The 18,920-nt window shown below is 40.7% G+C and overlaps 1 protein-coding gene and 1 long non-coding RNA gene across 4 annotated transcripts; both read left to right on the plus strand.

Moving 5' to 3' along the window:
- The first annotated feature begins 5,183 nt into the window (after positions 1 to 5,183).
- On the plus strand, positions 5,184 to 8,936 carry RPL22L1 (ribosomal protein L22 like 1). Of its 2 annotated transcripts, none has more exons than XM_026007740.2 (4): positions 5,184 to 5,258; positions 6,976 to 7,065; positions 7,238 to 7,359; positions 8,669 to 8,936. In XM_026007740.2, exons 1-4 carry the CDS (start codon positions 5,250 to 5,252, stop codon positions 8,811 to 8,813), a joined length of 366 nt encoding a protein of 121 aa, XP_025863525.1. In that variant the 5' UTR covers positions 5,184 to 5,249; the 3' UTR covers positions 8,814 to 8,936. The 2 variants fall into 2 exon arrangements, with proteins under 2 accessions (XP_025863525.1, XP_072608317.1); XM_072752216.1 differs by lacking the exon at positions 5,184 to 5,258 and adding an exon at positions 5,653 to 5,791.
- Positions 8,937 to 16,172: 7,236 nt separating this feature from the next.
- Positions 16,173 to 18,640, plus strand: LOC140598117 (uncharacterized). 2 transcript variants are annotated; one of them, XR_012000244.1, is made up of 2 exons: positions 16,173 to 16,433; positions 17,841 to 18,640. It is a non-coding gene; the product is annotated as an uncharacterized lncRNA (long non-coding RNA). The 2 variants fall into 2 exon arrangements; XR_012000245.1 differs by having other exon boundaries at positions 17,963 to 18,640.
- The last annotated feature ends 280 nt before the right edge of the window (positions 18,641 to 18,920 follow it).

Below are 18,920 nucleotides of genomic sequence, written 5' to 3' on the forward strand. Positions count from 1 at the left end.
ATGGGCTAAAAAGAACTTACCTACAAGGTTACATCATTAATCCATTGTCCTATTTTGAGATTTATTTCTGGATCCAGTCAAAATAACTTCGGGGCCACACTCATGGGCACATCCGAGCATCACAATGACTTGTGTCCCAGTGTTTTGGAGGCCCCAAAAAGCTTGGCAACCTTAGTTAGAGAATGAGATTCTAATTAGGAGAATGGAAGTTCACCTACTTAACACTGATAGTATGTCTGCCCTTCTTTGTTCACAATTATGTATATGAGTTTCACTTAAAACTGCTTTCCTCCTAGTTCGTTTTAATTGCCGTGCAATCAGTGAAATCTTTTGGAGATTTTACATACATATCACTAATAACAGCCTGATATTAGAGAATATACCTTCCTTTAGAGGCAAATGAACTTTCAGAATAAATATTTAGGACACAAAGAAAACAGTTTCCATAAGGTGGAAATATTTAAAATGGCACACATATCAATTCCAAGATAAATGAATGCAAAGGATAGGCAGAGAACACCAGAAACATGGATAGCATTGTTGGGTGAAAAACAAAATTGAAAAATAAGAAAACTCTTCTACCTGGAAATTTAAAAACCTGTTGTTACATAATTCTATATTGAAAGGGGAACTACAAACAGAAGAAATTCCTGAAATATAATGATGGTAAAAACACGATCAGAATCTATATAGAAAAAGGAATGTAGAAAAAATATGTAGCCTTAACATCTGTATCAATAAAAATTAAAGAATAAACATAAGTGAAATTAAAGTTGTAAATCAACTAGAAAATAACAGCAAAATAAACCAAAAGAGAGGACAAGAAATGATACAGATGAAATAAGAAATTAGTAGGGTGAATAGAAAAATAGCACATTAAAAAAATAAAATTCTGGTCCTTTGAAAAATTAACAAAAGAAGAAACGCCTGACCAATTTCTTTAAAGTGGGGGAAAAATACACAAATATAAAAAAAATGAGAAATAATAAGAGGAATGGCTACTAATGCTGAGGAAATCCAAAAAATTTTATTCAAATAAATTTGAAAACCTAAATGATACAATTTCTTAGGAAAATGTGGCTATTAGAATCAATCTCAGTAGAAATAGAAAGCCTAAACAGAACAATTTTAATAAAAGAAATAAATGAAAAGGTTAGCAAGAAACATCCCACAAAGATTTATAGATGTAGATATAGATGGAGAGAGAGGAAAAACAAATGATAAATAGGGCAAAATGTTAATAATAGGTAAAAATATGGATAAAAGATATATAGACACATGTATGTATTTATGTATACTTTGTCCAGGTTTTTCTGTATTTATATGTGTCTGTGTTCTTTGAACTATTTTCATAATTTTTACAATTTTAGGTACAGTAATTATTTCTAAATAGTTTTTTAATTCAGAAAACATATATAGTGCCATCTAATTTTTATAAATGAATATAATTACCTGTGTAATCTAAATGATTTATATTATACATACACATTCACATACATGCATGCCCCCCAAAGCATTAAATAGCTATTTCCAAACAAGTGGGATTTTAGATATTTTTATGCATTATCTTTTTTGCTTCCTTTTTATTTCTTTTCATGAGCTTTTCTTTTGGCTTAAGATAATAATTTCATTAATTTGAGTTTTCTAAAGCATTGTTTATAATAGTGTAAGAGTAGAAATAATTTAAATGGCCACCAATAGATGGATGACCAAGCTAAAAATAACAAGATAAAAATGACAAAAAATAATGAAAAAAAGATACTTATTCTCATTTTAAAATTTGATCTATTCAGAATTCCTGTGGCACTAACAGGAAAATCTTATTTCTGAAATTGTAATTGTTAGAAATAATAAAAAACAATCACTGAAGTTTTTCCTAAATACAGAGAAAAGACGCATTGAAGCAAGCATAAATCTTAACCATAGTTTTTAATGCTTTCTAAACAAATTAGTAAAGGAAGAACAAGCAGCAGTAACTTCAGTTCCTATTTCCCCTATCTGGTACTGTTAACTTTCATTTATGATTATTTAACAAAGAACATTCAAGGTTGGAGGAGTTAAAAGCAATACTCTTTGGATGTAATAAGGTTCTCTCAGTGCCTCATTGTTTGCACAGAGGGCTGAGCACATCTTTTGTCAACGCTGTGCAGTTTGCTTTCATGGGATTGTTTGTGCTACCATGTTATTTGAGTATTATTTTTCTGGAGATGGGTAGTGCTTTTTTATGTTGCATTCTAAGTAATTTCCCATTCCTTAATTTTCTCTGCAGCTTGGCTACTCTCCTGTTTAACTCATCCACTGTCTCTGAGGCTATTTTTAATTTCTAGAACTTTTCTTTTAGTCCTGGCCAATTTTATTGTTCCTGTTTCCCTTACCATATTTTACATACGTTTAGCTTTTAAATATATTCAAGACACTTATTTTATATTCTGTATAATTCCAATATATATTGGTCTGGCTTATAGGTTTTGGGGAGGTTGATTTTCATTCATAGTGGCTTGTTTTCCTATGTGTGTAGTGACTTAAAAAAAAAATGTCAGCTCATATTTCTGTAAGCTTATCACAGGGGATCCTTTGTGCTTGGATCAAAAGTGCATTTCTCCAGACAGCATCTGCATTTGCTTCTGCCTAGCACTACCGGTCCAAGCACACTTTTAGGTTAGCTTTTTCATGCTATTTGGGCAGAGCTAATCCTAGTCCCAAATTTATATGAACATGCCTTGTCATTTCTGCCTCCAGAAATTTTTACTTTCCACCAACTTAACCACACATTAGAAATTATGTATAAAACTGTGTTTCAGCCAGTTTTTTTAAGGTGGCTACATATGGAGGAGTTTCTCTGTGAATTTGATCTGCCATATTGTCCTTCTATAATTTGATTTGTTCAAGCTCCAGAATCATGTAGATCAAATGACTGAAGTTTATATTACAAATATATCTATCATATATTATAGTATCTTATATTTGAATAACTGGAAAGGCAACTTCTCCTTATTGTTCTACATTGTCTTGATTCTTTCCAGAATTTAATTCATGTTTTAGAATCCATTGTCAAAATAAAAATATCTGGGAGAAGGGTGTTGACAGGCATTGTGTTCAGACTGTGTGTGTGTGTAAAATTTGGGAAGCACATTTCTAGTTAATATTCTTGTTAGGGTTTTCCCCCCAATTTAGAGACATGTTGTTTTTTTCCATTATAGTTTCTACCTAGTTATTTTGAGATTACTCGCTATTTTGAAACACATGTTTTTAATATCTCCTTTGTACTTAACAGCTCTTAACAATTTTTGTTTTGGTCATAACATGGAAGTCTGCCAAAAAACAGAAATAAAATAGTGCCTCAATTAATGGCTTATTTTCAAAATACCCAATAGTGCAAGGATCATTTCTGCTCTGCAGCATGAGGAGCCCTCGAGGAGAAAATGCCAATTGCATTCCTCGCCCCCTCCCTCCCTTAATGTTTGGAAAACAAGTGGAATTATTATGGTTCTTGAAGTAAACAACCAAAGAGATAACTTCTTGAAATGGATTTTCCCCAGGAATTCAATACCTCTATTCAGACCCCACACATTAAATGCTTCATTAAAGCATAACTGCTGTCATAAAAGATAATAGGCGGTTGTCACTTTCTTGGTTCACTCTCCAAATTAACAAAAGTCCACTCCATCCCTATCCCTGACCCCCCAGTATGAGAGTTTCACCTCCATAAAAAGAAAAAAATTGAGAAACATGTCACTTTTCTGATTTGATGTCAACCTCCAATTCTTCAAAGTTCAAAAGCTATTTTCTGCGCAGCCCCGGTGGCCCAGTGGCTTAGCACCGCCTTCGGCGGGGAATGTAATCCTAGTGACCAGGGATCGAGTCCCACGTCGGATTCCCTGCATGGAGCCTGCTTTTCCCTCTGCCTGTGTCTCTGCCTCTCTCTCTTTGTGTGTCTCTCCATGAATAAATAAATAAAATCTTAAAAAAAAAAAAAAAAAAGCTATTTTCTCCTTTGGCCACCCTCCCCCCACCCCACCCCCATGGTTTGCCTATCTTAGTAGTTAGGTCTCAGCAAACATCCGTTGAATTTTAACAGCGAGGCGTTGGGGATGGAAGTCAAGAGTCCTCGGGTGTCATGAGCACGGTATGGAGGTGCACACAAGGGGTGTCTTTCCAGAAGGGCAGCTTTATTCAGTCACAAGAGCAAGGGTAACATAAATACAAAGCGGGTTCAGGATTCCAAACTCAATGCCATTTCCTTAGTGTTCCACTTCGGTTTCTTACACAACATCACGCAGATCACAAGAGGATCACATACCAAGATAAAACGTAGGGGCTAGGAAGCCAGGGAAGCAAGCTCGCAGTCGTGTCGTGAGCGTGCAGCTGAGACAGGGCCTCCGTCCGTCTGGGTCAGCTCTGAGCACCTGCTGCCCACTATGTTTAACGAGCGAAGAAGGATCCCAGGGCCATCCGGGCAGGGCCTCCGGGGCGGCTGCCGTTTCCATACGGTCAGAGGGGAAAGGGCCTGCATCCCTTTGCAGCAAGTCTTGCCAGTTTGCTGCAAAAAATCTTCCCTTTGCAGAGGCGTCGGATCAGTGGGGCCTTTGCAGGCCTCCTGTGGGGCACCAGCTCGGGGCCTGCGGGGCCCGTCTTGGCTGCTTACAGGGCGGCCTGACCTAGGTCCTGTTGCCCAGCAGTGACTCCACCTTCATTGCTGCGCAGGCTTGACTAACACCCATGATAAGATCGAATCCTCCTCCACCAGGGAGCGATGCGTTTGCTTTGGTTTCAAGACTTTTCTTCCCCCTCAAGCACCTAGTTCATCCTTTGCTTCCCCGAGAAGCGTCGTTTCCAGCATCCGTGGAGATGACCTCTTCGCCCTCGGATTGCCGCGGTAATAAAGAAAGGCGAGCCCGAAGGCCCTGCCCGGCCCCGGACGGAGGGAAGGCCTCTGGGCCCTGCGCCAAAGACGAGTCGTCCATCCCTCGGCGGTGTCGGTCCGGGGGCGCGGGCGTCGTCAAGGGCGGGAAGCCCCGAACCACCCCCCACGGCCGCCGGCCCGCGCGCCCGCGCCCCCGCGCCCGGCGGCTCCCGAGGCCCGTCCTCCCGCTCGCACGCCCCCGGGGCCCTGCGTCGCGGGGCCTCCCCACGCTCTCTTCCGGGAGGAGGCGGGGCTACGCTCCCGGCGCGTGACGCAGCACGTTCCGGTATAAATAGGAGGCGCGCGGCCGCGGCTTCCTCTTCCGCTCGCCCGGCCGGCTCCCAAGATGGCGCCGGTGAGTGCGCGTGGGTTTCCGTGGGCGCTTGAGACGACCCGCGCGGGGTAGAGGGGGATTTTGCGTCTGGCGAGTTGGGGGAAAACCTGTCATTTGAGGCAAAGGGAGGGGAGGAGGGGAGGCCGGGTCGGGGGCACGAGAAGGTTGTGAGTGGTCGTGTCCGAGACGCCTGGCGGCTGCCACGCTGTCGAACGGAGGTGGCCTAGGATGGTGGGTGGCGGGGGCCGCGCGAGGAAGGAGGAGGCCCGACGGCCGGCGGGGCGGGGGACAGCGCGGGGCCGCGTCTCCGTGCGGGTGCGGGCCCCGGCCCGAGGGTGCGCGCCGCAAAGGACGCTGGGTAGTCGGGCCGGTCCGGGCGGGGGCGCCTGGGGGGCTGCGGAGCCCGCGGAGCTGCGCGCTTCCCTCGTGAACGAATCTCTCTACAACGAAAAAAGTCACGCCCCGCAGATCCAGGAGGTTTTATTTGTATTCACTGATTATCAAGGGGGTCAGTCAGAAAGATGCTAACTCCAGCCCACAGGGGATCTGCAAAGGTAGGTGTCTGTCGCCAATTTACAGTTCTAGGACTTCGGTTCTTTTTTTTTTTTTTTTTTTTCTAACTCCTTTGGTACAAGTTACTCGGCTCCCTGAAAGCTCACTTCTTACTACCTGGTGTCCATTCGGGTGGATATGACTTGGAATTGTATCCTCCGATCGTGACCTGGTGGTTTGCAGCATGTTGTCCGAATGTGTGTTGGCAGTAGTTGAAGCAGCGTTTAACTTCGCGTAGCCCGGTTATGTGCATCGGGCTAAGTTTCGGGTGTGGAAAACTAAAGTATGCATGTTTTTTAAATTAAAAAAAGAAAAAAAAAAAAGGGCAGCCCGGGTGGCTCAGCGGTTTAGCGCCACCTTCTGGTCAGGGCGTGATCCTGGGGACCCCGGATCCAGTTCCACGTCGGGCTCCCTGCATGGAGCCTGCTTCTCCCTCTGCCTGTGTCTGCCTCTCTCTGTGTCTGTCATGAATAGATAAAATCTTTTAAAGATAAAAAATTTTTTTAAAAAAGTTTACAAGACTCAAGGTACAGCACCACCACCCCCCAACCTAGAAGGATATAAGGATTTCATTCTCTAGACTTAGGATTTCCTATTCTGGCCTGTAATCCAGCTTGGCAAGTCGAGGTCGAGGTACCCTACCTGTGTCCCACAGGGCCTGACCTGTAGTAAAAGGGTACCTGGTAACTTAAGATTGAACGTCGGTGGTCTGGAAAATACTAATAAAGGCCATGACACTTCTCTTGATGAGTGAGACAGAATGGGCTTGTTTAGAGGTTGGAACCAACCCCGGGTGGTGGTTCAGTTTGAATATACAGAAGAAAGTAAAGTTATAGGAGTCTTTGAGAGTTTCTGGTGAAAGGAACTTAAGAGTAGCTTGCCACATGCTTTGAGCTCTCTTGAGTTTTGCACTTTTGAGACACTTTGATGGGGCACAGTGGAAATTCCCGTTGGATTTCACAAAAACCCGGGTTAAACCAAAGTGAGTGTACCCCTTTTCAGACAGGACCGCCTGGCTAGGAAAAAGGGTATATATCCAATAGATATTTAGCAATTTTTTTAGGATTTTGCACTGTTTCATATATATATATATAACATTGTACATCTTTGGACTGATACAGATTTTAAAGTTTTGTATATACATGGAGTAAACTGAGTAGTTACAGTTATGTTACCTCTGTAACAGAAAGACAAGAAGCCTAAGAAGTCAACCTGGAAGTTTAACTTGGACCTTACCCATCCAGTAGAAGATGGAATTTTTGATTCTGGAAATTTTGTAAGTAAAGTATCCCTCTACTCAGCTTGTTTTTATCATTGTAATAGAGTTCTTAATGAAATAAGTGTGTAATATTTGATTTTAACCTGAGCTCTATTCCTAGGGTACCTTCCCTAGTGAATATCTAGGGTTTTCTTCCCTAGTTTTGCATTTTTTCTCTGTTGTAAAATAGGAACAGTTTCTCCGGGAGAAGGTTAAAGTCAATGGAAAAACTGGAAATCTGGGGAATGTTGTTCACATTGAACGCTTCAAGAATAAAATCACGGTAGTTTCTGAGAAACAGTTCTCTAAAAGGTTGGTATTTGTTTCCTGTAATACTAACAAACATTAACAATGTTAGATGTTTCTATATTAGAATATGTTGTAAGAAACATGTCTAATGTGTAACATGAAACTAATGTCCCAAATTAAATATGTTTTCTTATATGTATTTTTTAAGGCTTTAGTGGTCTATATAGTAGAGGCAGCCAGTGAAAAGTAAAGTCTGTTTTGCCAGTTTTAGTTAGTCTAATTTATTCAACAGATATTAAGTACTAACATGAAAGCACTCTTGTAGGACCAGATAGCCAAGCAGGCAAGTACCTACCACTAAGGAGCTTGAATTCTAGTGGAAAGAGACCATGAAATGTGATACTAAGTAGTTGTAAGTGCTGTGTAAATGCATAAAGAGGATTTCAGGGTTCGTGTTTTTAGGTAGATGCTCAAGGAAATCATCTGAATGAAGTGCTGGAGTGAGACATGCAATTTAGAGAATTCATAATTGTAACTGGAAAAGATTGATGGTAGAAGCTGACGACTGTGGACCAATTGTGAGGACAGGTGCACTGGTGGTGGCTTGGACTGAGACAGCAGTGCATGTTAGCTGTGTGGTTATGAGTTCATCATTAGGGATCCAGGGATGAAAGGTAATGCTAGGAAGCATCTTATCTCAGACATGCACATAATTATAAAACGCAATGCTGTAATTGCTGTGGCAAAGGTAGAGGTAGGGCATAAGAATTTGCAGAGAACCTGAGATGAGCAGTGTCAGGCTGTGGAATGACGGAACAGCATTAAGAAAGGACAGGGAAGCTTGAGGAATGGGTGGTAGTTCAGAATTGCCGTAAAGTGTAAATGGAAGAGAATGTCTGGAATGATGAAATTAGACCCTGCTGAAAGCTTTTTATGAGAATTGAGCCATATGCTAGTTCTAAGTGTGTCGATAACTTTGAACTTCTAAACCTAAACGGGTTCAGCCCTCATGATGATAGGTTTCCTTTTGTTGATTGATCATAGGATTGAGATAGGGAGGTTGATAGTGGTGATAGGAAGGTAATCTGGTTATGGTAGTAAAACTGAAGAGAAGCTACTATTGGTCTTTGTATCTTCAACAAAAAGGATGTTTATTTTAGGGAGATGAGAGAATAGTTTGTAGGGCATCAGCGAATTGTAACTTGGTTTGAGAGGCTACCTTATTCTCATATTTCCAGCAACCTTGCACAATGCATGATACAAATATTTTGGGGGGAACATTCAAGATGAATACAATTGCATATCTTCTATATTATCTTTTGCATTGTAAATACCGTATTTCTTAATGAAATTCGTGTTTTTATTTTAAAAGGTATTTGAAATATCTTACCAAGAAATATCTTAAGAAAAACAATCTTCGTGATTGGCTTCGTGTGGTTGCATCTGACAAGGAGACTTATGAACTTCGTTATTTCCAAATTAGTCAAGATGAAGATGAATCTGAGTCTGAAGACTAGTGAGGCTGCCCCTTAAAGGGCTTTGCTTCCTAAGAAAATAAATGTAGCATGCAAAAGAAAGAAACAACTAGAAATGGACTTTTAGTTTATTGGTGAATTGAATAAAAAGCATTATACTGTGTATCTTAAGCGTCTGCTTCTTTTAAGTGTATGCTGTTTATATGACTTGCGGAGTCCCGGGATCAAGTACCACCTCTGGCTCCCCTCGAGGAGCCTGCTTCTCCCCCTGCCTATGGTGTCTTCTGCCTCTCTCTGCGTTTCTCATGAATAAATATAATCTATTTTTCTGAAAAAAAGTGGTCATGTATTACTTAGTTCTTGGTGGTTGGGCCCCCTTCCCCCAAATAAAATGGCCTTTGAGTGAAACAATGGCTTGGTAAAATCCAGATTATAAGAGGTGGGGGGATGTTACTAAAGCCATGTCAATTTTCTTGGTTTTCTGGTGGTTCCAGGCAATGTCTTTTTCTACTTTTAATCTGAAAGTGGTGTCAGTACCTTAGGTACTTGGGCCATGGGCCCTGATAGTAGACAGTGGTTTGGGGAATGTTTGGAATAATTTTATCAAGAGTGTCAATTTTTATTATTAACTGTTGAAGTGCTCCCCAACATTAATGTAGTGCTCTAGTACAGCAACTCCTTGGTTTCTCCCAGACAGTTGTAATAACCTCCAAACTGCCCTGTTTGAATTGTTCGTGTTTTCTACCGATAGTTACCAAGCTCTTTGCTTCCTTTGTTGAGCATGTGGGTATGAGGGAGTAAAAACTGCCTACTGTTTTGGTATAGTGAGACCACTGCCCAAATAATCCCATTAAAACTTAAGTACAACAAGGGAGAGGAGTTTATAAATGGAATTTGATTTAGTCAAGGAAGGCAGCGAAGCATTTGAGCTGACCTAGAACAGACCTGGTAACTGGGTAAAAACAAAGGGTGTTTCAGGCAGGACAGCCTGAGTCCAGTTCTTGGGACAATGAGAGTCTTTGGTATAGAGTACCTCTGGAATAGTTATTGGTTATGAGGAGAACTTGGGAAGATCGGTGAAAACTAGCCCGTGCAGGGCAGAAATCCCTGCTTTAACCTTAAAGCAATGGGAAACTACTGAATTTTAAGTAAACAGTAATGTGATCCAATGAGATGCACATTTTGAAAGAGATGGTGGCTGCATTGTAGAGAATGGTTTTCAGAGGTCCTATCCGCTGCAAGGAGACCAGAAGGTGGACGGCAACATCCTGTGGATGTGCTAGGTAGCACTGGGGTGTTGGGGGGGGATGGGGAGAAGCGGGTAGGTTTAGAGATTTTTCAGAGGATAACCTCTGTGGGACTTGATTTGGTGGTAAGGGACAAGGGTGACAATTGTCTAGAAGCCATTTGCTGAGTTTGGTCACAGGAGAAGGCAGGAGTAGGGAGAAAGTTCATTTTAGGCCATGCTCAATTTGAGATCCACAAGATGTCCTGAGGAAGGGTCTGAGTGAAGATGTCCACTAGTCGGGGTAGGTGGTAACATACAGCGAGAGGGGTGGAACTGCCTGTAGAGTATAGAGTGAGGATGGAGTGTTCCAGACACCAACTGCCTCCATTCCTCCCCTAGATTAATCCTTTCAGATGATCTGGTGGTGATCTTTAGATGTTTAAAATTATTATTCAGAATTAATCAGGCCTGAACACACTATGCCTTTAAGGAGTTGGCAGGTTAGTTGGGATCAGCAAATTCATTTATTTACATAATTTACTAAAAGCAGCTGCAAATAAATAAAAGCAGCTGCATAATGCAGTATCAAAACAGAAACACTTGTCTTTGTGAAGCTTTTACTCGAGGAAGACCGGAAAGCAGGACATACGGTATGTGGTGAATATGAGAAAAATAAGGGAGATAGGGAATATAGGGAGGAAGGAGTGTTGCACCATGTTGACTCCCTGCCCCAGGGGGAGCCTGCTTTTCCCTCCTCCCTGCTCATGCTATCTCAAAAAAGTAAAATAATTCTTTAAAAAAAAAAAAAAGCCTGAGGGAATAAGCTTGACAATGGGTGGGTAGGGAGGGACAGGATGGGGTGTATGAGTTCTGTTTAAATCAAAATGTAGCAGTGTAAAACTCAATTTATGGTTTCTGAGGATCAAAACCCCAAGATGCAGCTTAGCTGGGTGGGTCTGATTGAGGATTTCGTGAAGTTGCGGTCAGACTGAGCTTTGGCTGCAGTCATGCAAAAGGAAGCAAACTACTGCCTGTTTTTTGTAAATAAAGTTTTGTTGGAACTGCAGTCCTGAACATTATTTTTCATATTGTATAAAATGGCAGAGAGTGTGTGTGTGTGTGTGTGTGTATTTAGATTCCACATATAGGAGAGATCATACAATGTTTTTATCTTTCTGGAACGTATTTCATTTAGAATATTGCCTTCAAGGTCTATCCTTGTCACCAGTGTCAAGATTTCATTCTTTTGTATGGCTGAATAATATTTCATTGTGTGTATGTGTGTCACAGAGTCTTTTTTTTTTTTTTTAAGATTTATTTATTTATTTATTCATGATAGAGGCAGAGACACAGGCAGAGGGAGAAGCAGGCTCCATGCAGGGAGCCCGACGCGGGACTCGATCCCGGGACTCCAGGATCACGCCTTGGGCCAAAGGCAGGTGCCAAACCACTAAGCCACCCAGGGATTCCCCCTATCACAGAGTCTTTATCCAATATTCTATCAGTGGATTTTTAGGTTGCTTTCAACCTAAATGCCAATTTTGGCTATTGAAAGAAGGCTGCGATGATCATGGTGCTGCATGTATCTTTTTCACTTACTGTTTTCACTTTCTTTGGATAAATACCCAGAAGGGGAATTGCTGGATTATAGAATAGTTCTCTTTCTAATTTTTTGAGGAACCTCCTTACTGTTGTTCATAGTGGCTGCACCAGTTTACATATCCACGAGCACTGCAGGAGGGTTCCCTTTTCTCCCAATTGTCACCAACACGTTATTTTCTAGTTTTTCTGATAACAGCTATTTTAACAGGTTTAAGGTAACATCTCATTGTGGTTTTGATTTGCATTTCCATGCTGATTAATCATATAGAGCATCTGTTCATGTCCTTGTTGGCCATTTTTTTATCTTCTTACGAAAAATGTCTATTCAGATCTTCTGCCCATATTTTAGTTGGATCATTTGTTTTTTGTTTTTTTTTTGCTGTTGAATTGTGTGACTTCATTATATATTTTAGATATTTACTTCTTATTAGATATATGATTTGCAAATATTTTCTCCATTTCGGCATGTTGCTTTTTCATTTTGTTCTTCATTTGTTGTTCATTTCATCCATAATTTCTCTAAAATTTAGTGTCTAAAAAAATAAGGACTCTTAAAGCATAACTATTCTACCATTATCACACTTATACCAAATGAACAATATTTTCTTACATTTTTCAATGCCAATCAATGCTAAATTTCCCCATGTATCTCATAACTTAGATTGTGCAAATTGTGATAAAGTCGAAGTATTGCAATGAAATGATGTCTCTAAAGCCTCCTTTAACCTAGAGATTCTGACTCTCTGTCTCTCCCTACTCCCCAATTTATTTGTCGATCAAACTGAATCATTTGTTCTGTTGAATTTTCTGCAATCTGAATTTTCATGACATACACACACCCCTAATCCCAGTTGTGTCATGTAACATATTCCTCTGTCTGCTGTGTTTCCTGTGAATTGCTAGCTAAATCTAGAAGCTTGATCAAATGTTAGATTCAAATTTGATTTTTTTTTGTTTTGTTTTGTTTTGGCTAGAATACTTAGAGCTGTCATTGTGAACATCTGTTAAGATGTACTGATGACCACTGTCTAGATTCATCATTTCCCTAGGAGTTGTCAAAGGGTGATACTCTAATTCTCTCATTCCTTTTTCATTTATTGACTGGAATGCACCTAAAAGAGGTACTTTATCTTTAATCAACCCCAAAGTACAGTTCCTTCCTATGAGGACGTTAGGATAAGTATTTTTTTTCAGTTATTGACTAATTTTTCAAGTTAATTCCCAAGCACATATCCTCTAAAGGTGATGAATGAGGTGTTTTGTTTGTTCATTTTGTTTAGTTTTAGTTTGTTGTAGTATCATACTGAACCCATGGTGTAAGAATATTTGATATGTTTTATCCATTATAATTACTTTTTTTTTTTTTTAAAGATTTTACTTATTTATTCATGAGAGACACAGAGAGGCAAAGACGTAGGCAGAGGGAGAAGCAGGCTTCATGCAGGGAGTCAGATGTAGGACTTGATCCCAGGATTCCAGGATCATGCCCTGGGCTGAAAGCTGGCTCTAAACCGCTGATTCACCCAGGCATCCCTATAATTACTTTTATTGATACTCAAATGATCCCATATTTGGCCAATGGGATCCTCTTAAACTTGGCTCCTGAGTCCTATGATGTAACCTCATTAGTGTTTTATTACTTCCTTGATTTCTGGTAAGGTAAGATGTTCCAGTTCTTCCAGATTCCTTCCCCAGATTGGAATCATCCATTTCTCCAAGGACCCCTGGATCATGTTCTGGGTGCTAGGCATACTCATTGCTACTGTGTTGGTCATTGTTTCTCAGCCTTTTCAATGTACAGAGCAAGAAAATACATGTTTATTTTTCAAAATACTTAATAAATTTATATTGATACTTTCAATTCAAATTTGGCATGACAGTTTTTTTTTTTTACCTCATCTGTTGTATCATCCTATTTCCTTTCTCCATGCTGAAAATTTCAATGACACCAACACAAATACTTATTAGCTTTACCTCACAATATGCACATAGTAGTTCCCCCAAAGCAATGCCAATATTCCTACCCATAATATAATTATCTTGCAATTTAAGATTGGTTTGCAGTTCTTTTTGTTCTTATGGCATATCCCACCAGGAATGAACAAAGTGCTATGTTTTAAAGACACTGGAAATGATCTCTCTGTGGTTTGGCACAAACTTACTATACAGGTTCATTTTTTTCATTTTACTTTGGGTTTTAAAATCTCTTTACTTAAGGGATTCCTGGGTGGCTTAGCAGTTAAGCATCTGCCTTTAGCTCAGGTCCTGATCCCGAGGTCCTGGGATCGAGTCCCACATGAGGCTCCCTGCATGGAGCCTGCTTCTCCCTCTGTCTGTGTCTCTGCCTCTCTCTCTCTCTGTGTCTCTCATGAATAAATAAATAAAATTTTTTTTTAAAAAAAGTTTACTTAAAATCTTTTTTTGTGTTTTATAATTCTGTAAAATATTTACAAGGTTCCCAAATCTAAAACAAAATAGAAGTCTAGTTCCTTCTGAGTCCCCTTCATTCCATTTCCTCCCCCCATCCTGCACATAGCTGTTTAAGAAGAAATTTATGGTTTACCCATCCATTCTTTTTTTTTTTTTTAATTTTTATTTATTTATGATAGTCACACAGAGAGAGAGAGGCAGAGACACAGGCAGAGGGAGAAGCAGGCTCCATGCACCGAGAGCTCGACATGGGATTCGATCCCGGGTCTCCAGGATCGTGCCCTGGGCCAAAGGCAGGCGCCAAACCGCTGCGCCACCCAGGGATCCCTACCCATCCATTCTTTTAGAGGCATTTACCATTATGTAAATGATCGCCTACTGTATGTTACCTTTTTTCACTTAATAATATCCTGGAGTCGATCACTTCTGTGTGGATATCATAGTTTGTTCCATCAGTTCCCTATTGATGGCATTTGAATTGTTTTCAAACTTTCACTACTATGATTAGTGCTGCAATGAAAAGCCTCTTGCACATGCCTTTTCTTATTTTTGCCATTGAATCTTCGGAGTAGATTGATAGAAGTGAGCTTCCTAGGTCAAAAAATAAATGAATGTGTAATTTCAATATGTATTGCCAAATTCCCCTCCTCTCTCCTTCCTATTATGAAAAATGTCCATTTTCCTGTGGACTTACGCACAGATGATACTGTCCATTTTGAGGTTTTTTGCTTTATCCAATAGATGAGACATGGTTTTCAGGATAGTTTAAATTTTCATTTCTCTTATGAAGGAGGATGAGCGCCACTTCGTAACTTAAGGATCATTTGCATTTCTTTTTCTGTGGGCCACCTGCTGATATCTGTAGGACATACATGGGATTCTCAGACTTTTTATTCTTTATTTTTAGAAGCTCCCTGTATAGTAAGGCTATTAAACCCTTGTCTGTGATACGTGTTGCACATTTTCTTTTCAGTTTGTCACTCATCGTTTCTCCATATTTATGGTGTTTGTTTTGTCCTATTGCTTTAGAAGCCTTTTATTTTTTTGTAATTGCATCTATTAATCTTTTCTTCATTAGGCCACATTTCCTCATTAGGCCCCAGGATTTTGAGGCATGGTTGGAAAAGTTTTCCCCATTTCTAGGTTATAGAAGACTTCATTCATGTTTTCTTCCAGTGCTTGTACAGTTTCATTTTTAAGATTTAAGGCTACTTTCTATTTTTAATTTATCCTAATTTACAATTGGACAAGTAAATCCAATTTTATCTTTTTCCCATGTGGCTACCCACTGGCACCATTACCCCTGATTAAATAAAAAGGACTCAGCTCTGATTTGCATTGATTTTTCTACTTGTCTGGAAATCCTTGTTTGTGGTTACGCTGAGGTGGTTGCAGTATTGACATTTACAGTTTTAGTGTACCCCCTCTTTTACAAGCTGGATGATTTAAATGCCAGAAGGGACACTTTTAAATAATATGTTGTGGTTTAGAGAGGCCTTTCTCTTCTTCTTTGATCTGTCAGCAGCCCTGGGTGGTGGAATATTATCTAACCCACTTTGCATATGAGGAAACTAAGTCACGGGTGAACTATCTTGCCGTCTGCACCATTGCCATCCACCTCTCATTCCTCACCCAGGGCTTCTCCATCGCTGCCCCCCACCTCCTCCCAGGGCTGGGCCACTTCTTTGCTGCATAAGGCCATGGTCGGGCATGGAGCAGCGTGGAAGAGCACTAATCTGGGGGTTGAGACTCGGCCTGTGCTGCCCCCTGGCTCTGTAACCTCAGCTTCCTCATCTGTACATAAAGAAGTGGTTGCAACTAGGCTATTGTTCTTCAGAGTTTAGCAACCCTGCCTCCTTTGATAAACAGATAATTGGCATTGCCCTGCCCAGTTCTGATTGCCCTCCCCATGATATGACTGATGCATAAATATCCACACCAACCAAGGTTTTTTTGGGTTTCTGTTCCAAAATACAGCAAAGTAAGGTTCTTCTGCAAATTTCCCAAATATGAACTTCTTAAATATGTTTTTTAAAGACACGTGTATTCCTTGAGGGTAGCATATGCCCCCTCCCCAATTCAATGTGGTAAAGTGTTTTCCCTGCCCTAGGTTTCTATAATTCAGAAACCCAGGCTGGGAATCAGGGATCTACTATCTCAATTATGATTGATTGGATATTTTTTCCCCCACGGGAGGGATCCATTAACATACAAATGCTCTTTCCTTAATCTCTGAGGCTGGATGGTCAATCACCCAGATCCAAGGCATGTCACAAATGTGTGATCATTGGTTTCTGTTCTTCCAGGCCCCATCTTGAGAGTTTATGGGTGACTTAAATGTGTTCTCTGTACTCAAGGAGCCGTTCTAATAGGGGAAGCAAACATAGGAACAAACCACCTAGGTAAGTGTCGTTAGTGCCATGATGGAGACATAGCAAAGTGCTTTGGAGGCATCTCTACCCTGAGGAGTGGGAAAGAGAATCCAGAAAAGTCTTCTGGAGGATGTGGGTGACTCTGAGCTGTCTTTAAGGAAGAATGGAATTAATGGGATAAAGAAAGAGGACAAAGGGACTCTAGGCCATGGTGGCGCTGGTAGCTACCACACACTGGGGGCCTTCTCTTTTATTTATTTTTTATTTTTTTTGGGGGGGGGCCTTCTCTTTTAGAATCTTCACATCCTACATCTCATTTAATCTCTGTTGCCATCCTGCGAGTTAGCTGTTACTTGCATTTCACAAATCAGAAAACCAAGGGCTGAGAGTGCTAAACAGATCACCTATGGTCACGTAGCTAATAAGGTCCAGATTGGAACTTCAACCTAGGTCTAAATTGGAACTTCAGTGCTCATGCCCCATAAATGGCTCAGTGTAAAAGTGTTTCTAAACTTCTCTCTGCCAGGTAATCCTTTCTTACAGTGAAGTACATTAGAACATTCTGCTTCTTGAGAAAACCAAGCTTTTTTTTTTTCTTTCTTTCTTTCTTTCTTTTTTTTTTTTCTTTGAATTGGCTTGATAGAGGTTGTCTGCCTAACATGTTTGTTGCAATAAAATCAATCATGGGAGCTGGCCTACTGCTTGGCAGGAACAGCAGGAAAGATTCTTTATTTCATCACCCCTGTACTTTTCATTTATGCATGAAACAAGCTTTCACAATGGGACTTTTTCTCTCCCTTTTCAGCCAACACCCCCAAAACAGAACAAAACTAAAGAAGCCAAATATGCCCACTTTCCAAAGTGAGGTATTCACAAGCTCTGCAGAGCTTACAAAAGAGCTCCTCAGGTTCTAGTCTTGTAAGCCTTAGTTCACTACCTACTTGTAGGACATAGGAGAAATTGAAGACTCCTGGATGCTTGACTCACCATTGGGAAATTAAGGCCAAAGGCAGTGGCCAGAGCAGTTTACCTACAACAGCAGAGTCATGAGAGGTGTGTTTCCACAAATGCAGGGATGAACGAGTGTTTCTTCTGGAACAGATGTGACCATGGGGAAAGACCAGGCCTAGGTCAGGTTTTTGTCCACCTAAGAGAACTACTTGGAAGAGAAATGGGTCCTCAAATGAAAAGAATCTGTGTAGAATGGGTCACTAAATACTCAGGGGCTACAGGTAGTAAGTACAAAGTCTAGGAAAATGCATCACCCAGGTCACAACTGTTGCAGCTAAGGATTTGCAGTGATTAGTCTTTGAGGAATTCAGAAATGTATCCTTCAAGAGAAAGAAAAAGCCTTAAACCATCTTCTTGCCTAGAGAGCCACACCACCAAACCATAGCTCATAAGTCATATTTCCTACTCCTTCCTCCTTTTCCGCAGCCCTCTGGTGTTTCCCACCCAACCTGGGAAGAGCCAAAGACAGCTAGTGAAGTTGGGGGAGGGCCACACTTGGAACCCTCTGGCACAAACTAATCCCACCACCTGTTCGCTTTGCAACACAGATGTGCTGACACTCTGACGGAATTTTTGGGTTTACTTGTTTTCCTTCCTCGCTAGACTGAATTGATCTCCGTGTGCATTTCTGGGTAAACTCCCATAACTGCAAAAGAATCGTTAAGTCAACTCATAAACATGACTTTTTATTCATAAATGTGGAAGGATCCACCCAGAATCACCCAAAATGAATAAAACAAACAACATTGTAGAAAAACAAGTGGGATGAACAAATTGAAACAACTGACCCAGAAATGGAAAAACAAGAAGAAAGTCTTCCTCAGCCTAAGGAAACTTGAATCCCCACACCGCAAGGGCCAACTGTAAGCCAGGCAGGATGTTCATATGGGAAAGCTCATACTTAGACACATCCTGAAGAAATTTCAGAACTCCAAAGGATAACGAGAAAATCCCAAAAGCTTCCAGAAGGAAAACAACAAAGCAGCTTACCTACAAAGAAATCATCTTGAATGGGACCTACCCAGGGCTTCCCTAAGTTTAGCAGCAGGAACATCTGGTTTTAGTCTTAAACTGTATACCTCATCAGCCATGAAGATTCCTTTGCTATTCCTGGGCTTCATGTAATGAAGGGACTACCCTAGATGGTTTCTGGGGTCTTTTTCAGCTCGGATCTGCTGCTAGTTGGTCCAGTGCTGCTGCCAATAAATGTCTGTTGGATTAATCTATCAACAAAACTCTCGTGAGCATCTGCAGTATGTCTTGCACCACACAACATCACAGAATTATGAGACCATTCAGATCTACTCCTAGAGTTTATCGGATTGGGTAAAACAGGAGTCTAGTTCCACACTAATATCATATGCAGTACACCGACAACAAAATGAGTGGGGGAATACTCAGTTAAGCAAAACTAAATATTTCCTCACTTGGGCACTTTTAAGGTCTTTACTTGTGAAACTCCATGTGTTGGTTTACAAAAATGTACAGCACTTCCTAAACATACTG

The sequence above is a fragment of the Vulpes vulpes genome, chromosome 3, assembly GCF_048418805.1.
Source record: "Vulpes vulpes isolate BD-2025 chromosome 3, VulVul3, whole genome shotgun sequence".
In the NCBI taxonomy this organism is placed as follows: domain Eukaryota; kingdom Metazoa; phylum Chordata; class Mammalia; order Carnivora; family Canidae; genus Vulpes; species Vulpes vulpes.

What these genes read in the sequence shown, in the direction of transcription:
- RPL22L1 (XM_072752216.1), top strand. Translation starts at nt 5,759, where the DNA reads ATGCTAACTCCAGCCCACAGGGGATCTGCAAAG. An exon ending in CCCACAGGGGATCTGCAAAG is followed by an intron (nt 5,792 to 6,975) that starts GTAGGTGTCTGT and finishes CCTCTGTAACAG; the next exon opens with AAAGACAAGAAGCCTAAGAA. An exon ending in GAGAAACAGTTCTCTAAAAG is followed by an intron (nt 7,360 to 8,668) that starts GTTGGTATTTGT and finishes TTATTTTAAAAG; the next exon opens with GTATTTGAAATATCTTACCA.